General features: G+C 38.1%; 1 protein-coding gene across 1 annotated transcript; it reads left to right on the top strand.

Annotated features, from left to right (window-relative positions):
• The first annotated feature begins 458 nt into the window (after positions 1-458).
• Positions 459-18,386, top strand: esyt3 (extended synaptotagmin-like protein 3). The gene is made up of 23 exons (XM_067603094.1): positions 459-1,090; positions 3,043-3,084; positions 3,869-4,003; positions 4,236-4,312; positions 4,519-4,588; positions 4,757-4,846; positions 4,936-4,991; positions 5,145-5,265; positions 5,412-5,588; positions 6,086-6,168; positions 7,017-7,065; positions 8,210-8,299; positions 8,572-8,634; positions 8,730-8,789; positions 12,292-12,363; positions 12,638-12,724; positions 13,076-13,225; positions 13,455-13,777; positions 14,001-14,099; positions 14,650-14,781; positions 14,942-15,047; positions 15,297-15,346; positions 16,839-18,386. Exons 1-23 carry the CDS (start codon positions 743-745, stop codon positions 16,876-16,878), a joined length of 2,520 nt encoding a protein of 839 aa, XP_067459195.1. The 5' UTR covers positions 459-742; the 3' UTR covers positions 16,879-18,386.
• Positions 18,387-18,595: the final 209 nt, after the last annotated feature.

The following is an 18,595-nucleotide window of genomic DNA, read 5'->3' as shown; positions in this document are numbered from 1 at the left end:
TCATATATAATAATATTTCAGTCAGAGGGACCAAACCACTACTTTTACTGCAATACTTAAACTACATCAAGCTAATAATACTGTACTTTTACTTAAGTAGGATTTCTCTTACAGGGGTTTTACTTGTAATAGAATATTCTTACATTGCTGTATTAGTACTGTTACTTAAGTAAAGGATCTGAATTCTTCCACCGCTGTGAAAATGTACTTATCATGTCTACACATATTTGTACTGCAAATCATGTGCTGTCAGTGCAGCCAGGAAATCACAGCTCTGAGCTCTCTGGCTCCATCTGCAGGTCATACTGCTGTGCTCATACATTCATTTTGTACTGAGTCCCATTTAATCCTCTGTCGCCAAATATTAATGATATTGAGATTTATGGTTTTTTGCATATTAAATCATAGAAGTGATAACAGTCACTCCACATTGGTCTTTTGTTGATCATAAACACGCATTCAGTTTTAGGGTGGAATTCCTTTTTTTTTTTGGTCACATGCATTCCCCACCCATGGGTGCAGGTGTGTCTACCTGCCTTTTACAAGTTTCAAACACGGAAGTTTTAAGACTGTCACGGCTCATTTTGCCTCTACACACTATGGTGGATGCAGTAGTTTGTTTTCCTTTATAAAGCCCTCAAAAAGTGAGCCGAAAATAAGCCAAACATAAATCTGCTCGATCAGGGAGCGTTAACAAGTTTGGATCCTTTTTGGAGCCGGATCCCACCGGGAGTCCGAGACAATGTCATCCGCCGGTCAGATGCATCCAAGCGGCCCGGCAGAGGGAGCGGGGCTCGGGGAAAGCATCTGCGGCAGCGCCGAGAAGCTGAGCCCGTCCGCTGTTAATCATATCATGATGGAGTTTCTGTTTTATTTCGGGCGGGCCATCGTGGTTTTCTATCCCGTCTACCTGACAGGATACCTGGGCCTCAGTATCAGCTGGGTGCTGCTGTGCATGATGATGATCACCTGGTGGAAGAAGAACCGCGCGTGGAAAGACGTCCGGATCGGAACCGCCATCGACTTTGTTGACAACGAAAGAAATGTGATCAACAAGGAGCTACAAAGTGCTTTACAGATGGCATCATGGGTATGTACAGAGCAAACATATTATCCAATATCACAGATGTATATTATAGTCATTGATGGAAAGTAAAAGTACATTTACTACATTTACTCATGTACTGTACTTAAGTACACTTCTGAGGTACTTGTACTTGAGTATTTCCATTTGGTGCTACTTTATACTTCCACTCCACTACATTTCAGAGGGAAATATTGTACTTTCTACTCCACTACATTTATCTGACAGCTTTAGTTACTTTTCAGATGAAGATTTGACACAATTAATTATATAAAAAGCTTTTACTAGTTTACAAATACAACACATTGTTAAAGATGAGTGTGTAGTCGGGGTCACATTTCAGATGTCTATGAGTTGTTAACAGCTCCATCAAATAGTGATTTTTCCCTCTAAACTTCTCACATGGTTTCATTTCAATAAATGTTCAAATGATCCAATATTTCACCAAAAATCAAAGATTAGAGAAAAGTCCAAAAACTGAAAACAGATTTGTGTATCAGAACTTTGTTTTTTCTTCTTTCCTCTTCCATTAATCATCTCAAGACCTCTCAGATTTATCTGGTGACCCTTTGAAGGGGCCCGACCCCTAGGTTGGGAACCACTGGACTAAACTAGCCAGCTGTATATGAAGTAGTGTAAACTAGCTCCACCTCCAGCAGCTACAACAGTAACATGCTGCTCTAACACTGACGCTTCACTATTAATAATCTAATGATGTCATATATAACAATATATCAGTCAAAGGGACCAAATCACTACTTTTACTGCAATACTTTCACTACATCAAGCTCATAATACTCATGTACTTTTACTTAAGTTGGGTTTTCCATGCAGAAGTTTTACTTGTAATGGAGTATTTTTACATTACTGTATTGGTACTTTTTCTTAAGTAAAGTATCTGAATACTTCTTCTACCACTGATTATAGTGTTGGTAAGCATCTTTACTCGGGCAGTGGGTTTGAACTGACTTGCTTAAATCTGTATTTTATGTTTTTGTGGTTACTGATATCTCTTCTGGTCAAACAAGGAAACACATCCAAATTATGTAAAGCATCCTGAAATAACCCTGGGACATGTCACACTCTCTGTTGCCTTGACTACAAGACACTTTATTTGCATGACATGCCAGACTTGGGCTGAACCTTTTAATACTTGGAAATGGCGAAAGCCAACCAACTGTGTTGTTAGTTTACAGGAGGTTTCGCCTTTCCACACTGGCACCACACCCACGTAAACAGTGACTCATGGGAACTAAGCAGGGAGAAACAATAAGGGTTCCTCTAAATGTCAGAGGAATGTAATGTGCACTTGTGCAGTTTATGTCTTGCAACTGTCTTGTGAGTGTGTATGGAAAATAACGATGACATCATGACTAAAACACAGATTTTAGACACTAGAGCTCTTCTCTTCCAACTAACTTGTGACAGTTTTATTTGGCATATCTTATTTTACCCCATTAATATGTTATGTGTAAGTTTCCCCTCTTCAGCATCTCAGGCACACCTCACTGATGGTACTTTAATTTATTTGAATAAGGTGTCGGCCCATCAGATGCTGTGTACTAGAACATGATTCCAAACCTCTGTTACAGTCCACAGTTTTGATACTGCAAAGAAGCTTTGGTAAGCCCTGAATAACACCATTTTTATTAACGTAATCATGGATAAATGGTCAAACTTATGAAACGGGAACAAATTGCATCATTTTTGGATCAACCAGTCTATCAGGTCATGAGTCATTTTAAAATTTGCATGATGAATAATTAATAATTGGAGACACAATTATCTATATTATTACGATGATATTCACAGGTCAAGGAAAATATAATTCATCTCCACCGTCATGCATGCCACTGTGTCATTTAGGCTGCACAATTATAATCAAGCTCTATAATCACTACTAACTGGAAAGAAAAAAAAACACGCATAACTTTGCTATCATGTTTTGTTTTTCAAAGGTCACCTTCCCTGATGTTGAGAAAGTCGGCTGGGTTAACAAGGTACACTATCAGAATAAAGTTATTTTCCTTCTTACTGCATTATGAGATGGTGCAAAGCTACTTTTCACAGTTTTAATTGAGCCCGTCTCACTTAGTCAAGGTGGTGTTTTTGATTTTTGACTGAACTGTGGGGCTGCATGAAGGGCCAATATAGTATTTTGAACTGTAAATCATGCAACGATACTCCAATAGAGCCCCACAATATAAATAAAGACCTGGAAATGTACACGATACGTCCCCTTTAACAGATGCAAATATTTATTATAGTACAATGATTGTAAGCTCATGCACATTACTACAACTGCACTTGAACCCATGTGAATAATGATAACCTGGGTCAAATGACATATTCGGATAGTTCATATAGTTTAGTTATAAGGTCTGTTTTCATGAAGACAAAGCTAGTAACAGCACTCAGACAGGTTAGGCCTCTGCAAGTGCTAAGAACCAGTGAATTGCTATATGGTAGATCAGGGGACTGGGAAAGCACACTGTAATACGTTGATTAAGTTTTCTAAGGTCCAGTTAAAGCCATGGTGAGAATAATCTGAGATTAAGTGCAGAAAGCAGTGCATTTCAACTGGATTTTTATTGAACTATAAACAAAAACGTATGTCATGAGTATAATTTGGAAGATGCTGTGATGACATAACAACTTCATAGTGCTTAGTGGCTTTAAGTGTTCCCTCTATGTAAAAGTACAAGTGATATTATTGCTACAGTATTTGATTAAGGCGTGGAATCGAGGTGTTTTCACATGCTCTGTTTTGTCTTGTGTGTTCAGGTGCTGGAGCAGGCCTGGCCTTTCTTTGGGATGTACATGGAGAAGCTCCTCAAAGGAAGCATCCAGTCGTCCATCAGGCTCTCCAACCCTGCGCTCAAAACGTTCACTTTTACCAAGGTCCACTTTGGACACGTTGTGAGTTGGATTTTTGCCTCCGTTTGCTATTTGATATATGTTCAGTTAAACAATGAGCAGTTTCTTTTGACTGGCTGCATGTTTTTAAAACAACGTACAAAGTGTTTTAGACATAGATAGTGTATTAATGGTCATACATAAAAGGAGACACGTTTGATCTGATATAATTGCTGGTTATATCGGATCCTCAACCAGTAGTGGTAGTTCCTCTAAAATGTTTTCCTAATTCCAGCCTCTCAGGATCACTGGATTGAGAGCATACACCCATGAAGTGGATCAGAGGGAGGTGATTCTGGACTTGAATATATGGTTGGTTAGACACATTTTCTCACCTCAGAGCTGTTTCTGTTCTGTTGTCAATTAAATGTGTTTTGGACCCTCTTGGCTTGGTCCTCTTTTGCAAGTGGTAAATTATGAACAAGAACCGCGTGTGTGTGTGTGTGTGTGTGTTTGTGTGTGTGCGTGCTTTTTTTCTTAAAGTCAATTACTTCTCATCAGCACTGTTCACTTTGCAGCTATGATGGTGACGTGGACATCGATGCAGATGTGAAGCCACCAATCACAGCTGGTGTCAAAGGACTTAAAGTGAGCATCTCACCTTTTAATTAAATTCATATCCTGTTACCAAGGTCATTTTATTGGTATTGCTACATACTACATACTTGTTCCTCTTATAGTCATCAAACATAAATGTGGAAAATTGCATAGAAAGATAGATGAGAACTGTTAATGAAACCATCTTTAATCTTCCAGCTCCAGGGGATGATCAGGGTCATTCTGGAGCCACTCATTGGTCAAGTGCCACTGGTGGGAGGAGTTACCTTTTTTTTCATTCGCCGCCCTGTGAGTACCCACAGACACTTCATTTTCATTACTGTGACTAATCGTGCTGTGCGATTAGCCAAGTTTGAAACTCCAAATATTTCCTTCAGACCCTGCAAATCAATTGGACCGGCATGACCAACGTTCTGGACTCCGCTGCTTTCAGGTCAGTGTCCACAGAAACCTTCTTGACGCTCTCTTGACTTTTCATTCATAATTCCAATCCGTCCCAGTCTTAACAGAGTCACTCCAGTGTTTTGTTGTTTAGATGTTCATTTGTAAAGCTCTCCTCTGTTAAATCACATCTGTTTCCTTCTAGTTCCTTGTCTGAGGAGACCATCATTGACATCATTGCGTCTCTCATGGTCTTGCCAAACCGCATGTCTTTTCCCCTCATCGACCAGGTCAAAGTGGACCAGATGAGATTCCCACTACCACGTGTATGTAAGATATGCTTAAACACTTCTTATCATACTTATCACCTGCAGTCATTTGCACTAAAATAAAAAATGACCATTGCAGGCTTTTGATATACAATGTTGTTGATTTGAATCCTGTTTTCCTTCTCTCCTTCTCTGCTCCTCAGGGGGTGGTGAGGGTCCACTTGGTGGAGGCCAGAGACCTGGTGGCTAAGGATACATACATGATGGGCATGGTGAAGGGCAAATCAGACCCCTATGCAACACTCAGAGTTGGCAACCGGCAGTTCAAAAGCAAGACTGTCAAGGAGAATTTATACCCGACATGGAATGAAGTGTTTGAGGTAGAGTAACAGTAACTGCAGTAGTCATGTCAAAACTTCAATCATAGTATAATTTTGCTAGTTTTCATGCACTGCTTTCAATAACAGGATTACTCTTTCATTCAAACTTTTAACCATTCAGCTTTCAAAATTATTTTAAACCTCCTGGATAGAAAAGTTTTGACCCAATGCTACCTATGACATCACTCCAAATTCATAGCATATTACTATAAACAAAGTTTATGCACATCCCGCACTAAGTTTTAAGATACCTCTTGATACCTGTTTGTATTCTGGTATGTAAAAACAACAAACTGCTGCACATTTCCTTGTTTGTGAAAGGCAAAGTTCATCATCTTTGTAATCACCTTCTTCTGTGTGTAATCTGCCAAAGCTTTTCTCTAAATGTTTTAAGAAATCAAATCCAATATGTGGAACTTGGGCGTGTATCTTTACATTGACTGCCCTCTCTGAGAGACATTTAATAAATGTGCTTTTTTTCCTTTATCTGTGTGCAGTTTGTTGTCCACGAGGCCCCGGGGCAGGAGTTGGAGGTTGAGCTATATGATGAGGACACAGACAAAGATGACTTCATCGGAAGGTACGAAACCATCTAATAACAGCATGAATCAATAGGTGAAACACTTTTTGAGTCAGATATATTGAATTTGGTATCATCTCTGTCATTTTAAAGCTTTTCAAATATGGGAGTTTTTATGACTCACTGATTGATTGTCATATTGGCCCTTTACTACCCTGCCATACACATCCCACCATGGATCCACATAGCAAAACACATTGAAAAAGGAATTTTAATGTCAAACTTTTATTATTACTAATTAGCATCAAATGTGAGATCATACCACAGAAAGAAAGGAGAAACAAAACTCTTAATGAAGAGATCTAAAGTGAGCTCATGCCTCCGTGACTGTGTGTGTTGGCTACACTTTATTTTTTTCCACTCAGAGTGACATGAACATACCTTTTCAAGGTACGGCATGATTTTCTCCAGAGCAGACCCACTATTTCAACTCAGCTCTCTTGTGTAAACAAGAGTCGTCCTCCTCCAACAGTCTCATCTATCAGCAACCGATACTTTTTTTGTTGAGTTTTTAAATTACTGTATTATGAATTGGGAAAATTGTTTGAGTAGCCTGGAAGCAGATGATGTTTTATGTTTTATATCCTCATGTGATGTCTCAGCTTTATACAAAATATGGTTATTTGGTTGAAAATATGCAGTAGCTTGTATAAACTTGTTTTTAGAGGAGACAGCTGAGTGTTGATGTATAATAAATGGAAAATATGAGTATGATTAGTGTTGAAAATATATATATTTTTTAATTTTAGCGCTATAATGTTTACAAACTAAAATAGTAGATTAGTAGATTATCTTTCAGTCGTCATCAGTGTCACTTTTCATTATGACACCTGGGCTTTCTGCATTAGGTACCAACTTGATTTCGGGGAAGTGAAGAAGGAGAAAGTAATGGATGAGGTGAGTTTTTAATATTGCAGTCAGCACAGTTTTCTTCCCTGCAGTAGGAAAAAAGTGGTACTCACAAAATGACTTCCAGCACTACAGGACATTACACAGTACTGTTTTCTACTTTATGTTTTACTACGTTTTAATCCCTTATAAAATAGATTTTTGAGAATGGAAAAGCTTTTATATGCTGATGTTTTCCTTACCATATTCAGCCTGTTTCAATTTAAAGTTGCTACAAGGAACTTTTAACTAGTTATGAAACAGTCTCATGACGCCTCTATATGACCTACATAAGAGAACGAGACCATCAGTGAGAAGATTGGCTATTTCTGTATGGTTATTCTAAATGCCTGCCGCCGGGTCAGATTCCCCTGCAAAATCAGAGGAAACGATTTACGACATGCAGACCGAAAGAGCCAACTGTATGTTTATATTACACGTAGCATTGTAGCATGAGAGAGTACAAAGACGTCACTAGGACAAGGGGAGGACATTTCTCTTCATTTGATGCCATTAAAAGTTAGACTAGTTGTCAGCTTTCTGACTCATTTTAAAAAAGACGAGAGTAAAAGTGAGAGCGAGCTGAGAGCACGAGAGAGAGAGACAGCAGCGGTGGTCGAGCGAGCTAGAGAGTTAATAAGGAGAGAGTGTGGCGGTGCACAAGAACAAAGGAGTGAATCAGAGAAGTGAAACTTAATTTTCTCTTTGTTTCACAGCAGTTTCATTCTAAGCACAAACAAACACGCCCACACCTCCACACAACCCTGTGGGAAGGTGCCACATTGCCGGATGCAGCCTTGCATGTAACCTCTGTGTATAAATGGTGCTAAAATAAAGTTTCAGCCACAAAATAGCCACAAATAGATACATTACCTCATTGCTATGCATCCTGCAAACAGCTGTGTTTTAAAAAAGAAAAATAGTATTAAAAAATAAGTAGCGTCTTTCTTTCACTCGCTTTGCTAGCCAAGATCTTTACGACACGAGGTGGGGGTGCTCATGGGAAATGTAGTCTTCATTCTGGGAAAACGCAACAGTTTTTGTCCACAGGGGCTGCTAAAACCAACACAAAATGAAAGTTCTTTGTAGTAATTTTAAATAAAGTCTCAACATGAGCGTCATGTCGATAAATGAATCTCACCCTGTCTGGCAGTGGTTCCCTCTGGAAGAAGTCCAGAATGGCGAAGTTCATCTCAAGCTCCAGTGGCTTTCCCTTCACGCTGACTCCAGCCTGCTGAAGGAGGTACAGCAGCCCCAATGTTGCTTCAGTCTCATCCATCAGAATTTTAATTAACAATTCGATTCACTATCATTAGGGTCTTGTTCAAGGTGCTAACCTTCTTGCCACAAGTCTTATGTAGTCACAGATATTTAATGTTATTGAGAAAGACTTAAGATGTGAAGTCACATTTCCAGGGGCTTAAACGGTAGGTTGCCCCTGTGTGTAACTGACTTCCTGGGCCAACAGTTGGGTGTTTAAATCATGTAATTCTCTCTGCCAACACTTTCTTCCAGTCTACCAACGGCTGTGCTTGTGCAATGCTTGCAGTGTATCTGGACAATGCCTCAAACCTACCGGTAAGTGGCTTCTAATGGGGACTGTTGTTGCGGAGAGCAGGTGATGCAACATGGATGTGCAAATGTGCTGATGGTTTGTTTGTATGTCTCTGCAGAAAGACCACTCCGAGATCACCCACCATCACAAACATGGGAGGCACTCACATGAAGAACGAGTAAGACAACAGCTTTTAAACACTCTTTAAACAGAAGAGATGAATAATTCTGTTCTTATGTTCACACCAGCCCCCCTCCCTTCCAAGCAGCTGCTGTTTCACTATGCCAAAAACAAAAAATATGCTATACTTGAATATATGGATTAATGCAAATATCAGCCATATTAAAAAAAAATTAATGCCTTTTTCTTCTTTCAGAAGAACATTAGAATAAACAATGTCTAAATATTCATGCATGAACATTAACACACCTTTTAATTTTTTCATGTAGTTCATTTTGGTCATAATCCAGTAGTCCTAAAGGCCGTATCTATCATTTCAGTAATTAAAGGTGCAGTGTGTAGAATTTAGTGGCATCTAGCTGGGAGTTTGCAGACTTCAACAAGTGTAATGCATTCACTTGAGAGAAAAAAATTGCCCTGTTTTTCTGAATCAACAAGATAACTATCTCAGAAATTCTGAGAAAAGTTTTCATGAAAAAATAATTCTGCTCTGTTTTTCTGAATTAACGAGATACCTCAAAATCCTGACTGTGGTAATGCCGCCGTCTGAATTTCATTGCACCTAAAGTAGTGTAATTATAGTAAGGACGTCCTCTGAGCGAGGCGAAGGTCCTGAAAGATACATATACGCGTTGTTGTCATGTTCTTTCTGTGTTCTTCTATGAATATAATGCATTGTACTTTTTTCTGATGTTTGACCTGTTGTAAGTTTTATTTTGCCAATAGGTCAGATATCAGATAAATCCTAAAGATTGCTGGTGCAGATGTCGTATTAAAGTCGAGTCATCCCACTGTGCCTGCTTGTGGAAATTGCAACATAAAATAACCTCTTAGCTCTGTAGGCAGTGAGGTGTCTTTGCTTCATCTATTTTTGGGCTTTGATGAAACATTTTTGCCTATCCTGAGGTGCTGGCGCAAAGATGACAAACCAATAACAATACCATCTATATTACTTAAAGACATGAGTATCTTCCAATGTTTCAAACCAAAACCAAAATAAAACTGGATTAAACTAAACAAGTTGGACATGTTTACTTCAAGCTCTCAAGTAGGAATGAAAGCTTCTCTTGGGATTTTGAGGCATCTCGTTCATTCAGAAAAACAGAATTTTTTTTTTCAAGAAAAAATTCTCAGAATTTCCGACATAATTATCTTGTTATTTCAGAAAAACAATTTCTCTCAAGTGAATGCATTACTCCTCCGTAAAACAGAACCTGTTCATACAAAGGTTTTATTGTTGGACATTCCTGTAGGGGGTGAAGGACAGGGATTTTCTTATATCTCAAGCACATGTTGTCTTTAGTTAAACTTTTTTTGTTATTATTATTATTTAATAAGACTACATAAGACAACACAATAGTGGTTGTCAAATAGCTCATGAACATCTAATATGAATATTGTGATTTTTATATGAAGTTTCCTTTCTACCGCCTATTATAAAAGCAAATTTGACAACTATAGCAATTCTACATTTTAATTGGTTTCTCTTGTCAAATGCGGCTCATATGTTAGATTTGGAGTAAAGAAAATATCTGATAGAAAATGTTTGTGTTTTAATCTGTGTTTATAGTTTCAGGGTTAAATGAGACAATCAGGAAGCTTCTCTTTCACTTTACCACATTCCCTGTACATAGCTGGAATTTCCTGTTTGTCTGGTTCATGCCTGTCATTTTATCTGGGTGTGTTATTACCAGCTGGTGTTCGTGTTACTAGATTTCTTAACTTGTGGCACATTCATGGTGTGTAAAGAATTAGTGATCTGAAAAAATCCTCTGCTCCAGTTATTAAATCTATATTTATAATATACAGATTTGTTCTCTCTGTAACATAAATAGTAGCTTCTTAGTATTTCAAGGTTGCTACATAAGATAAATCATTCACATGAGAACACAGAAATGCAAAGTCATCCAGCAGTGTCTGTGACTTACATTAGATCTACGCAGGCTGACTGTGCTCATTTTGTAAACCCTGTTTATCTGAAAATTAAAGCCATATCAAGCAAATTATCAGAATTATTTAACCTAAAACCTGTTAAACAAACTCAATACAAGGTACTTGAACTGCCAGTATGCCCTCTGCTGCTCACTGTGTGAAAATGCAGTCATGAAGTGAAATATGTGTAAACACAAGATTCCTTCTTATTTAGGTTTCATTATCCTGAGTTCTGTATTGTGTCTTAGCAAACATAAGTACATCAATGTCCCTTTGTGATGTGAGGTTTGCTTTGTGAGGAGAAACTAAAAGAATACCAAGAAGAAAACATGTATCGTCATGTTGTTGTAAAGGTATTTTTATAGTTGACGGTGTCACCCAGCATGTCAAGAGTTAAAGGCAAGAATTTATGAGGTTTATCATTTAAATCTGAAATGTGTCCGCATCAACCTCTTTGCATTTTTCTTCCTTTTGAAATGTTGAAATGAAGTTCAGCCATCAAAGGTCATTTAAGACAAACTTTACAGTCCAAAAAAGCATGTTAGCTGGTTCTTTCACCAGTAGCTTAATTATCCGCCTTCAGTAATAATAAAAGGTTACATCTCTGTTTTTGCCACCCTTAACATCTGTTTTACGTCTCCCAGATGGTGGGGAGGGTCTGCAGTGTGTTAGGGAGAGGAATGCAGGACCTGCAGCCTGGAAGGCAACAGACTGCTTAAAGACAAACTCCCAACATTAGCTTTTGTACAAGTAAAATCAGTATTCCTCATTGTTCCTGTAGTTCGGCTCACCTGCTAAGGGTTGTAAAACTACATTTAAAATCTGTGCGTGATCTAAAATAGAAATGTAATTGTCCAAAATAATCAGTTCACAGTTTATTTACATGTTTTTATTGTTAAAAGACATGAAGGACAGAGAAGTTGAGACTTTATGTAGAAGACATAATGGGCAGACAATCTGTTGCATGTTTGATATCGTGTCATTTTAAATTTAATCTAAATCTAATTTACTTTTTATTAGTTTTTCTTTTAAAGAACACATAAATGAAAGTGGTACATTTGAATTTGCTTGGCTCTTAATGGATTTTACACATATTATAATTAAATCATTCAAAAACCAGCATCTCCAAATGTTATTAATAAGTGTGTTTGATGACCCTCATTGATTGATCACTCACCTGCTTATTCAACCATAATTTGACAATTGGATGCACATAAATACTCTTATTTCGACTCAAATTCTGTCCCTAGATATGGCCCTTTTACAACAAAACAAAGAATTACAGGAAAGATGTGAAGTGTGAAGTAAATAGAAGTGCTATTTATGGTCAGACATTGCTACTCCTACTGTCCAAAGTCTGATACGAATACATGTTTGACTTATCACATGAGCTGCGTCATCTAAAGGAGACAAGACATCATACCCAACCCTATATTCACCTTGTCTCAGATTGTAAACTGATATTAATATTGATTGATACTGACAAATAGAGTAAGCAGTCTGTAGATTATGACACACAAAGCCAAAAATATTGCATGCTCTGCCTCACTGGTTTGCTGTGTTTTCAGCTCACAAGGAGAGTGGCCAATCCTAACTCCTATGTGGAATTGTCCATCGATGAGGACGTTCAGAAAAGCAAGGTATTCGTCACACTGATACATCACTTTCTCTTTCATTCATTAAATATGATAAAATAATACCTGTTAATTAGTGTCTGTGCTTGCTTTGGAGTATTTAGCACTGTGCATGAGAGCGGATATGTCAGACTAACAGGTTTCGACTTTGCTCACATGTCTGTGGTATAAAAATAGTTTCAAGGTGAACTTTAGAGAATTTGAACCCAGTATGAACACAGTCTGTCTGAAACACAGTCTTAGCTTTCAGTTGGTAATTACCCAATCATTCTTTCCTCAGGTCGTGTTTGCGTCTAAAGACCCGGTGTGGGAGGAGGGCTTCACCTTCTTTGTGCATAATGTCAAAACACAGCAGCTCATTGTGCAGGTTTGACATGTCATGTTGTACATACTTTCAGAAGCGGTGGCTCAGCAATTGTTTAAACATTGTATCAAAAAACTTGAAATAGTTAAAAGTTGATTTCTTTAATCATATTTCCATGTGGCTGGACAGTGGTCACAACCTAAGACAGTATTTATTTTTTATTTTTTTGCATTCATTCCTATGAAACTGTATGTATCGATATGTGTCTGTCTCTGAAGAAAAAACACCAACCTTGATTTCTCTGCCAATTCATTACAATAAAACCTAGAAAAAGACCAGTCAAATATCTCCAGGAGGTATAAAACGTAATTACTCCACTGCTTGAATATTTTCATTTCTTTGTTCTTGTGGCAGGTCAAAGAGCATGACAAGAAGACACAACTTGGTGTTCTCAATTTGCCTCTCACTCGCCTCCTCAACATCTCCAACATGACACTGGACCAGCGCTTGCAGCTGGAGCGCTCCGGAGCAAACAGCCAGATCAAGCTGAAGGCCACTCTCAGGGTGGGTACACACATGTTTGCATAATACATAGTAACTGATATTATACAGACAGATTAGACCAAAACAACATTCAGCTGCTTCCTGTTGAAAGCTAATAATATTTTATTTACGTACATTTCCATTTTGCTGCCATCTAGATAATATAACTTATTTTAACAACATCTACGTCATGAGAACTGAGCAGGTGAGTGCTATTTTGTCACTGACATTATCCTCCATCCCACAATAGATTCTATCTGAGGAAAAGCCGCCACCCAAGATTGTCCCCGATCCACAAGTCAAACCACAAACACCACAGACTAACCAAGGTGGTAACGCCTCCGTATCCACTCCCTCCGTCGCTACATCCTCCTCTTCAGCACTTTCCTCTAACACTACTCCCGGTGCCCAAACCCCATCTACGGTCCGGGCGGCTGATTCCAGGAATGGCTCTAATGAAGACTATCCAGCCCACACATCATACATGCGTCGATACGACTCCCACAGCCTGCTGTCAGAGAACTCCATCGCTTCGTCACGTTTCGACCTTTCAGATGGAGCCTCATATCCAGAGTGAGTCTGTAGCTTTGTTAAGTGGTTTACCAAGAAGGAAGAATTGGAAGTTAATTTGTCTCTTAATTTTGACTGACAAAGAAGAGCAGAGACCTGGATAAAGGGTCCCCTGTGCTCTCAGTATGTCCACATGTCTTTTGCACTCTTATCATTAACTGAACTGTATGTATTTTAGCAACAGTAATAAAAATTTGATTTAAAAAACATTTTTTTATCACTATAGTGCCATCAGGAAACACCAGGGTTCATTTGGGGAGATCCAACTGACTGTACGCTATGCCAGCCTGAGGGAAAAACTCATCATCTTGGTTAACTCCTGCAGGTACGTCAGACAAAGCCTCACTAGTGTTTCCTAGCAGCTCTAATATGGACCAGGAAATCACCCATTTGCTCAGTTTAAATCTAAACACGTTTAAGATCTCAGAACACAGAAATTGACATTAAAATGTCGGTGTGATAACATGAAAAAACAATGTGAGCTGGTGCTTTGTTGAAATACTAATTCATAGCTCTTGCGTATGCAGTGCAGTATATGTGTCAACATCAAGTGAAGTAATCACAATATGATGTTGCAGTTTTTGGCTGGTTTTTAAAGAAAAACCATTTAGTATACTTTCTTTTTCAGCACATTGCAGAATATCAGAAACAGTTTTGTTTTGAGAATATTTAGATATCAATAGTCAGTCCTTGCTTGAATGCTGTGACTGAAACCAACACAACAAAAGAGTAAATTGCTGTAATTGAACATACAAATGATTTTCTTTTCATTAGCTAATCCTGAAATTCAGTTGTTCAAAAGAACTATTTAAATGAGAAGAAATATTAACAAGCTGTGATAACTTGTTGCATGTTCGTGTACCTGTTGCCTACAGGAACTTATTCCCCTGCAATGAGAATGGCACAGACGCTTACGTCCGCCTTTATTTGCTCCCTGACCAATCCTGGAGACACCGCAAGAGGACACATGTCAAGAGGAGGACCATCAATCCTGTCTTCAATGACAAGTGAGCTCACATGATTTGTCCTGCAAAACATTAATTTACATTTTCATCAGTTGCTTTTTTTGATTACCAGCTTGATGCAGTTACAGTATATTTATATATTTAAGGCTCAGTAGTTGAGAGTGTGTCTGGCACTCTTTCTGACAACGCACTTTCATCACAGGTTCGAGTTTGATGTGTCACTTGAAGAAGCAAAATCTAGAAAGTTGGACGTGGCAGTGAAAAACAACAAGATGTTCCACACACGGGAGAGAAAGGACATTGGCATGGTATTATATACTACTATTATACTAATAGACCATGTCATGGGCAAACAAACATATATATATATATATATATATAGCCACTAAATCTCTGACGTTGGCTCATTATGGTTCAATGTTGTAAATGTTTTTTTATTTCATGCAGATATTGCAGAACCAAAGTCTTGACTGCTGTGTATGGCCCACTTTTGCAGTTTACAACTACGATATATCTGGATAATTGATTGATTTTCCAAGTTGTGCTTCTGTCCACAGGTGCTTATAGATCTTTCCCAGCTGGATCTAACCAAAGGCAGCACAGAATGGTATGGGGCCCAGTTTGCTACTTTTCCATGTGTGAACCTAGTAGTGTAGGTTTATTGCTGCAGTTTGTGGATGTCGACACAGACTGTGGTGCAAGCTACAAATAATTCTTGGTGTTTTGTTCTGAATGGCACAGCAAGTTGAGTTTGACGTACGCATTGCATCACCGCTAAGACAAAATCATTTCCTTCTCTCATTTTGTAAATGTTGTTTTCTTGCACTTGCACTTCTTTTCGCAGGTTTGGAAATAGGCTGACTCATTTCATGCCAAGAGTTAGACGAAAAGATCAATATCACTTTCATGTCTGCACAGTAATTATGAAGCAGCCAGTTAGCTTAGCTTGGCACAAAGACTGGAAAAGTAGAAGAACAGTTAGCCTGGCTCTGTCCAAACAAAGGTAACAAAATCTGTCAACCAGCACCAATAAAGCTCACTAATTAACACATTATGTCTTGTTTGTTTAATCCGTTCAAAAGTGTAAAAATGACACGTTGGGGCTTTACAGGGCTTTATGTGCCAGACTTTTTCTTGGCTGGACGCAGTGACTTCCTGGAGTCTCTGTTTACCTTTCAGCCTCATGGCAACAACAAGACTAGTTACTGCTCCCGCCAAGAAACTGTGCTGCACATAAACCCCCCTAAAACCACAACATGTATTAATAATTAGTGAGATTTGCTTGCTGGTAGGTGGAATTTGTTGCCTTTGGACAGAGCCAGGCTAACTGTTTTCCTCTGTTTCAAGTCTTTATGATAAGCTAAGATAACCGGCTGTTGGCTGTATAATAACATGTCATTCATGTTTGTTTTTTTTTCCAAAAAGTCAAATTAACTAGTTAAAAATCCTTAAAATGACATCTCCTCCTTCTCCCTCATTGAAAAATCCAGAATCTATGAATATGTAAATATTATTTATTTCAAAAGTTTAACTTGCAAGTTGATGTTTACTTCATTGAAAAGTCCATTATCAGTGTATGTGCATTGAAGGCTTCCAGTTTCCACATCACACTTGTGTAAGTTATGTACTGGACCACCACTGGCTCCAGTCTAGTTGTGATGTCACAAATCATGCTCATAGGTACACACAGGCCTTAAACTCAGATTTTCATTGAGCACAGAGAAACTTTCCACTTTCAGCAGATGAAGGTGAAAACAGCCTTCTAGCATCAAACGCTGCACATACATCATCCCATCCCATTAAAGCTCAAACATCCAAATGACGGAACAAGAAGAAAAAGATATTTTTGAGTAGACTAAACGGACGCATATGAGCGGTATCAATCTTCTCATCTTACTCTCGGCAAGAAAGCAAAAAAGTGATTTCCCAAAATGTCAAACAATTCCTTTTAAGCTGGTTACAACAAACACCCTCAATAAATGATGACTACTCTTTGACTCTAGTTTGCCTCCAGTGATATTGAGTTAAAACTAATGTGAGGAAACAAATGGCTTTTTTGGTTCAAGTATATGAATATTTCACTTCTCTTTCCTTGTTAGGTATGAGCTCACAATACCTGGGCTGAAGAAATCCAGCTAGCAGGTGGAGCTGTAAAACCTCTGTTTGCAGTGCAAAGAGCAGCTCCTCAGCCACTGCAAGGCCAAATGGAGGCCTGATAAATGCTTGGACTGTTACATATTTGTCTTCTTTATCATCATGGACCAGAGTTGGGTTTTCCAAAAGCAGCACCGAATCCATCTCAGATACTGGACATGCTTAGTATGTCAGAGTATGTATGTATGATCACAGGCACAAAATATTCTAAACCACAGATCTACTTAACTTTAACTTTACTTAAATAAATAAATAATAATAATAATAAACTCTTTAAGTGCATCTTGTCCCACTTACACATATCCCACATGATTTAACAGCATACTCAGAATAATATTAACTGTTCTAAATTATTTTAAGCAGAGAAGACAAACAGCTACAAATAAGACATTTAAATATGCTACTGTATCCCAGATAATGTTAGCAAAAGCAGTGTATCATTTTATGATGCAATTTATCGTAGCTTATTTGGGTCGACAAGCAGAAACCAAGTCATCCTGAATAGTAATGCTATTGCTAAGTGTTACTTTTTCATAGGAAATAATGATGTAATTCATCAGAAAATGTTTGTATTTCTACTACAAGTTATTGTTTGTTTTGGGTATTTTTTTGTGAGAGGTTTGTTTTTTGAGTTGCTCTGAGCCAAATGTATGCTTTGTATTTCTTTGTAAATAGTTGTATTGATAGTTTAAATGTAATTTAATAAGGGGTAAAAAAAAACCCACGTGTTTGTTGCAGCAGCCCAGGAGAGTCACTGCGTGGTGAGGAAGGTTACACACTTAAATACACTCTGACACCCACATATTCACAGCTGGAAGGTGCAAAATACAACCGTGTGTGAGCAGCTGAAGTAGTGGGTTCATTAAAAGTGAAACTGCATCCAAGTAAAGCACTTGAGATATCCTTATTTCCTTGCTCAAGGGCGTCTTGACCATAGTTACTGAAGGAGTAGGAGTATATCTTTTTAACCCTCTCAGATTTAAGACCTGGTCTTGACTAGTACTTCTGGAAGAGTGATCTTCAGTGACTAGACCAGATATTAACATTTTGTGATTCATGTTTAAAATACTCTCACACAACTTTTATGAGTGGCTTATATCTGTTTCCAGGAAAAATGTTTTATACAACTTGATAAACAAGCTTTTATGTATCCCTGTTTACTGATTGAACGTAGTTTGGACATGGTTTTCAATACTAATTGAATTGGATTCTCCATTTGAGTAGGATTTTACTCGAAAAACATCAAAAATTACAATACATTTTTCTAGGCTTATATGTAGACTGCCATAGACTTATGGTACCCATCTTTGCTAGGTGTAAAAAGTTGAGCCAAGAATTTGGTCTTAACTAATGTTGAGCTGCTCTTCTGTTGTCCATTTAAATAGTTCTCTAGCTGGAGAATTTATGGAAAGTTTCCAATTCTGATGTTTTTGAATTTGCATTCTGTATCACCCTGAAATGTGTTTCCAGTTAACATTTTGATGGGAAATAAACATTTTAAAACAAACTTGGGCTTTTTCAATTGCAGTGGTTTCATTTATTGTGAATGTGAGTGTGATCAGTTGTATCTTTACATATTATAATATTATATACTGTGCCTATACGGACACAATTACTCTCTGTAATCAACCATGCACACTTCATGGATGGCATAGGTCTGTCACAGGATAACTGGGTATATATGCTGAACAAATACACATTA

Source organism: Thunnus thynnus, chromosome 11, assembly GCF_963924715.1.
Source record: "Thunnus thynnus chromosome 11, fThuThy2.1, whole genome shotgun sequence".
NCBI lineage: Eukaryota > Metazoa > Chordata > Actinopteri > Scombriformes > Scombridae > Thunnus > Thunnus thynnus.
The sequence above is the reverse complement of the archived record's forward strand: the minus strand, read 5'-3'. Positions and strand labels throughout refer to the sequence as shown.

What these genes read in the sequence shown, in the direction of transcription:
- esyt3 (XM_067603094.1), top strand. Translation starts at nt 743, where the DNA reads ATGTCATCCGCCGGTCAGATGCATCCAAGCGGCCCGGCAGAGGGAGCG. An exon ending in ACTCCAGCCTGCTGAAGGAG is followed by an intron (nt 8,300 to 8,571) that starts GTACAGCAGCCC and finishes ACTTTCTTCCAG; the next exon opens with TCTACCAACGGCTGTGCTTG. An exon ending in ATCTTGGTTAACTCCTGCAG is followed by an intron (nt 14,100 to 14,649) that starts GTACGTCAGACA and finishes TGTTGCCTACAG; the next exon opens with GAACTTATTCCCCTGCAATG.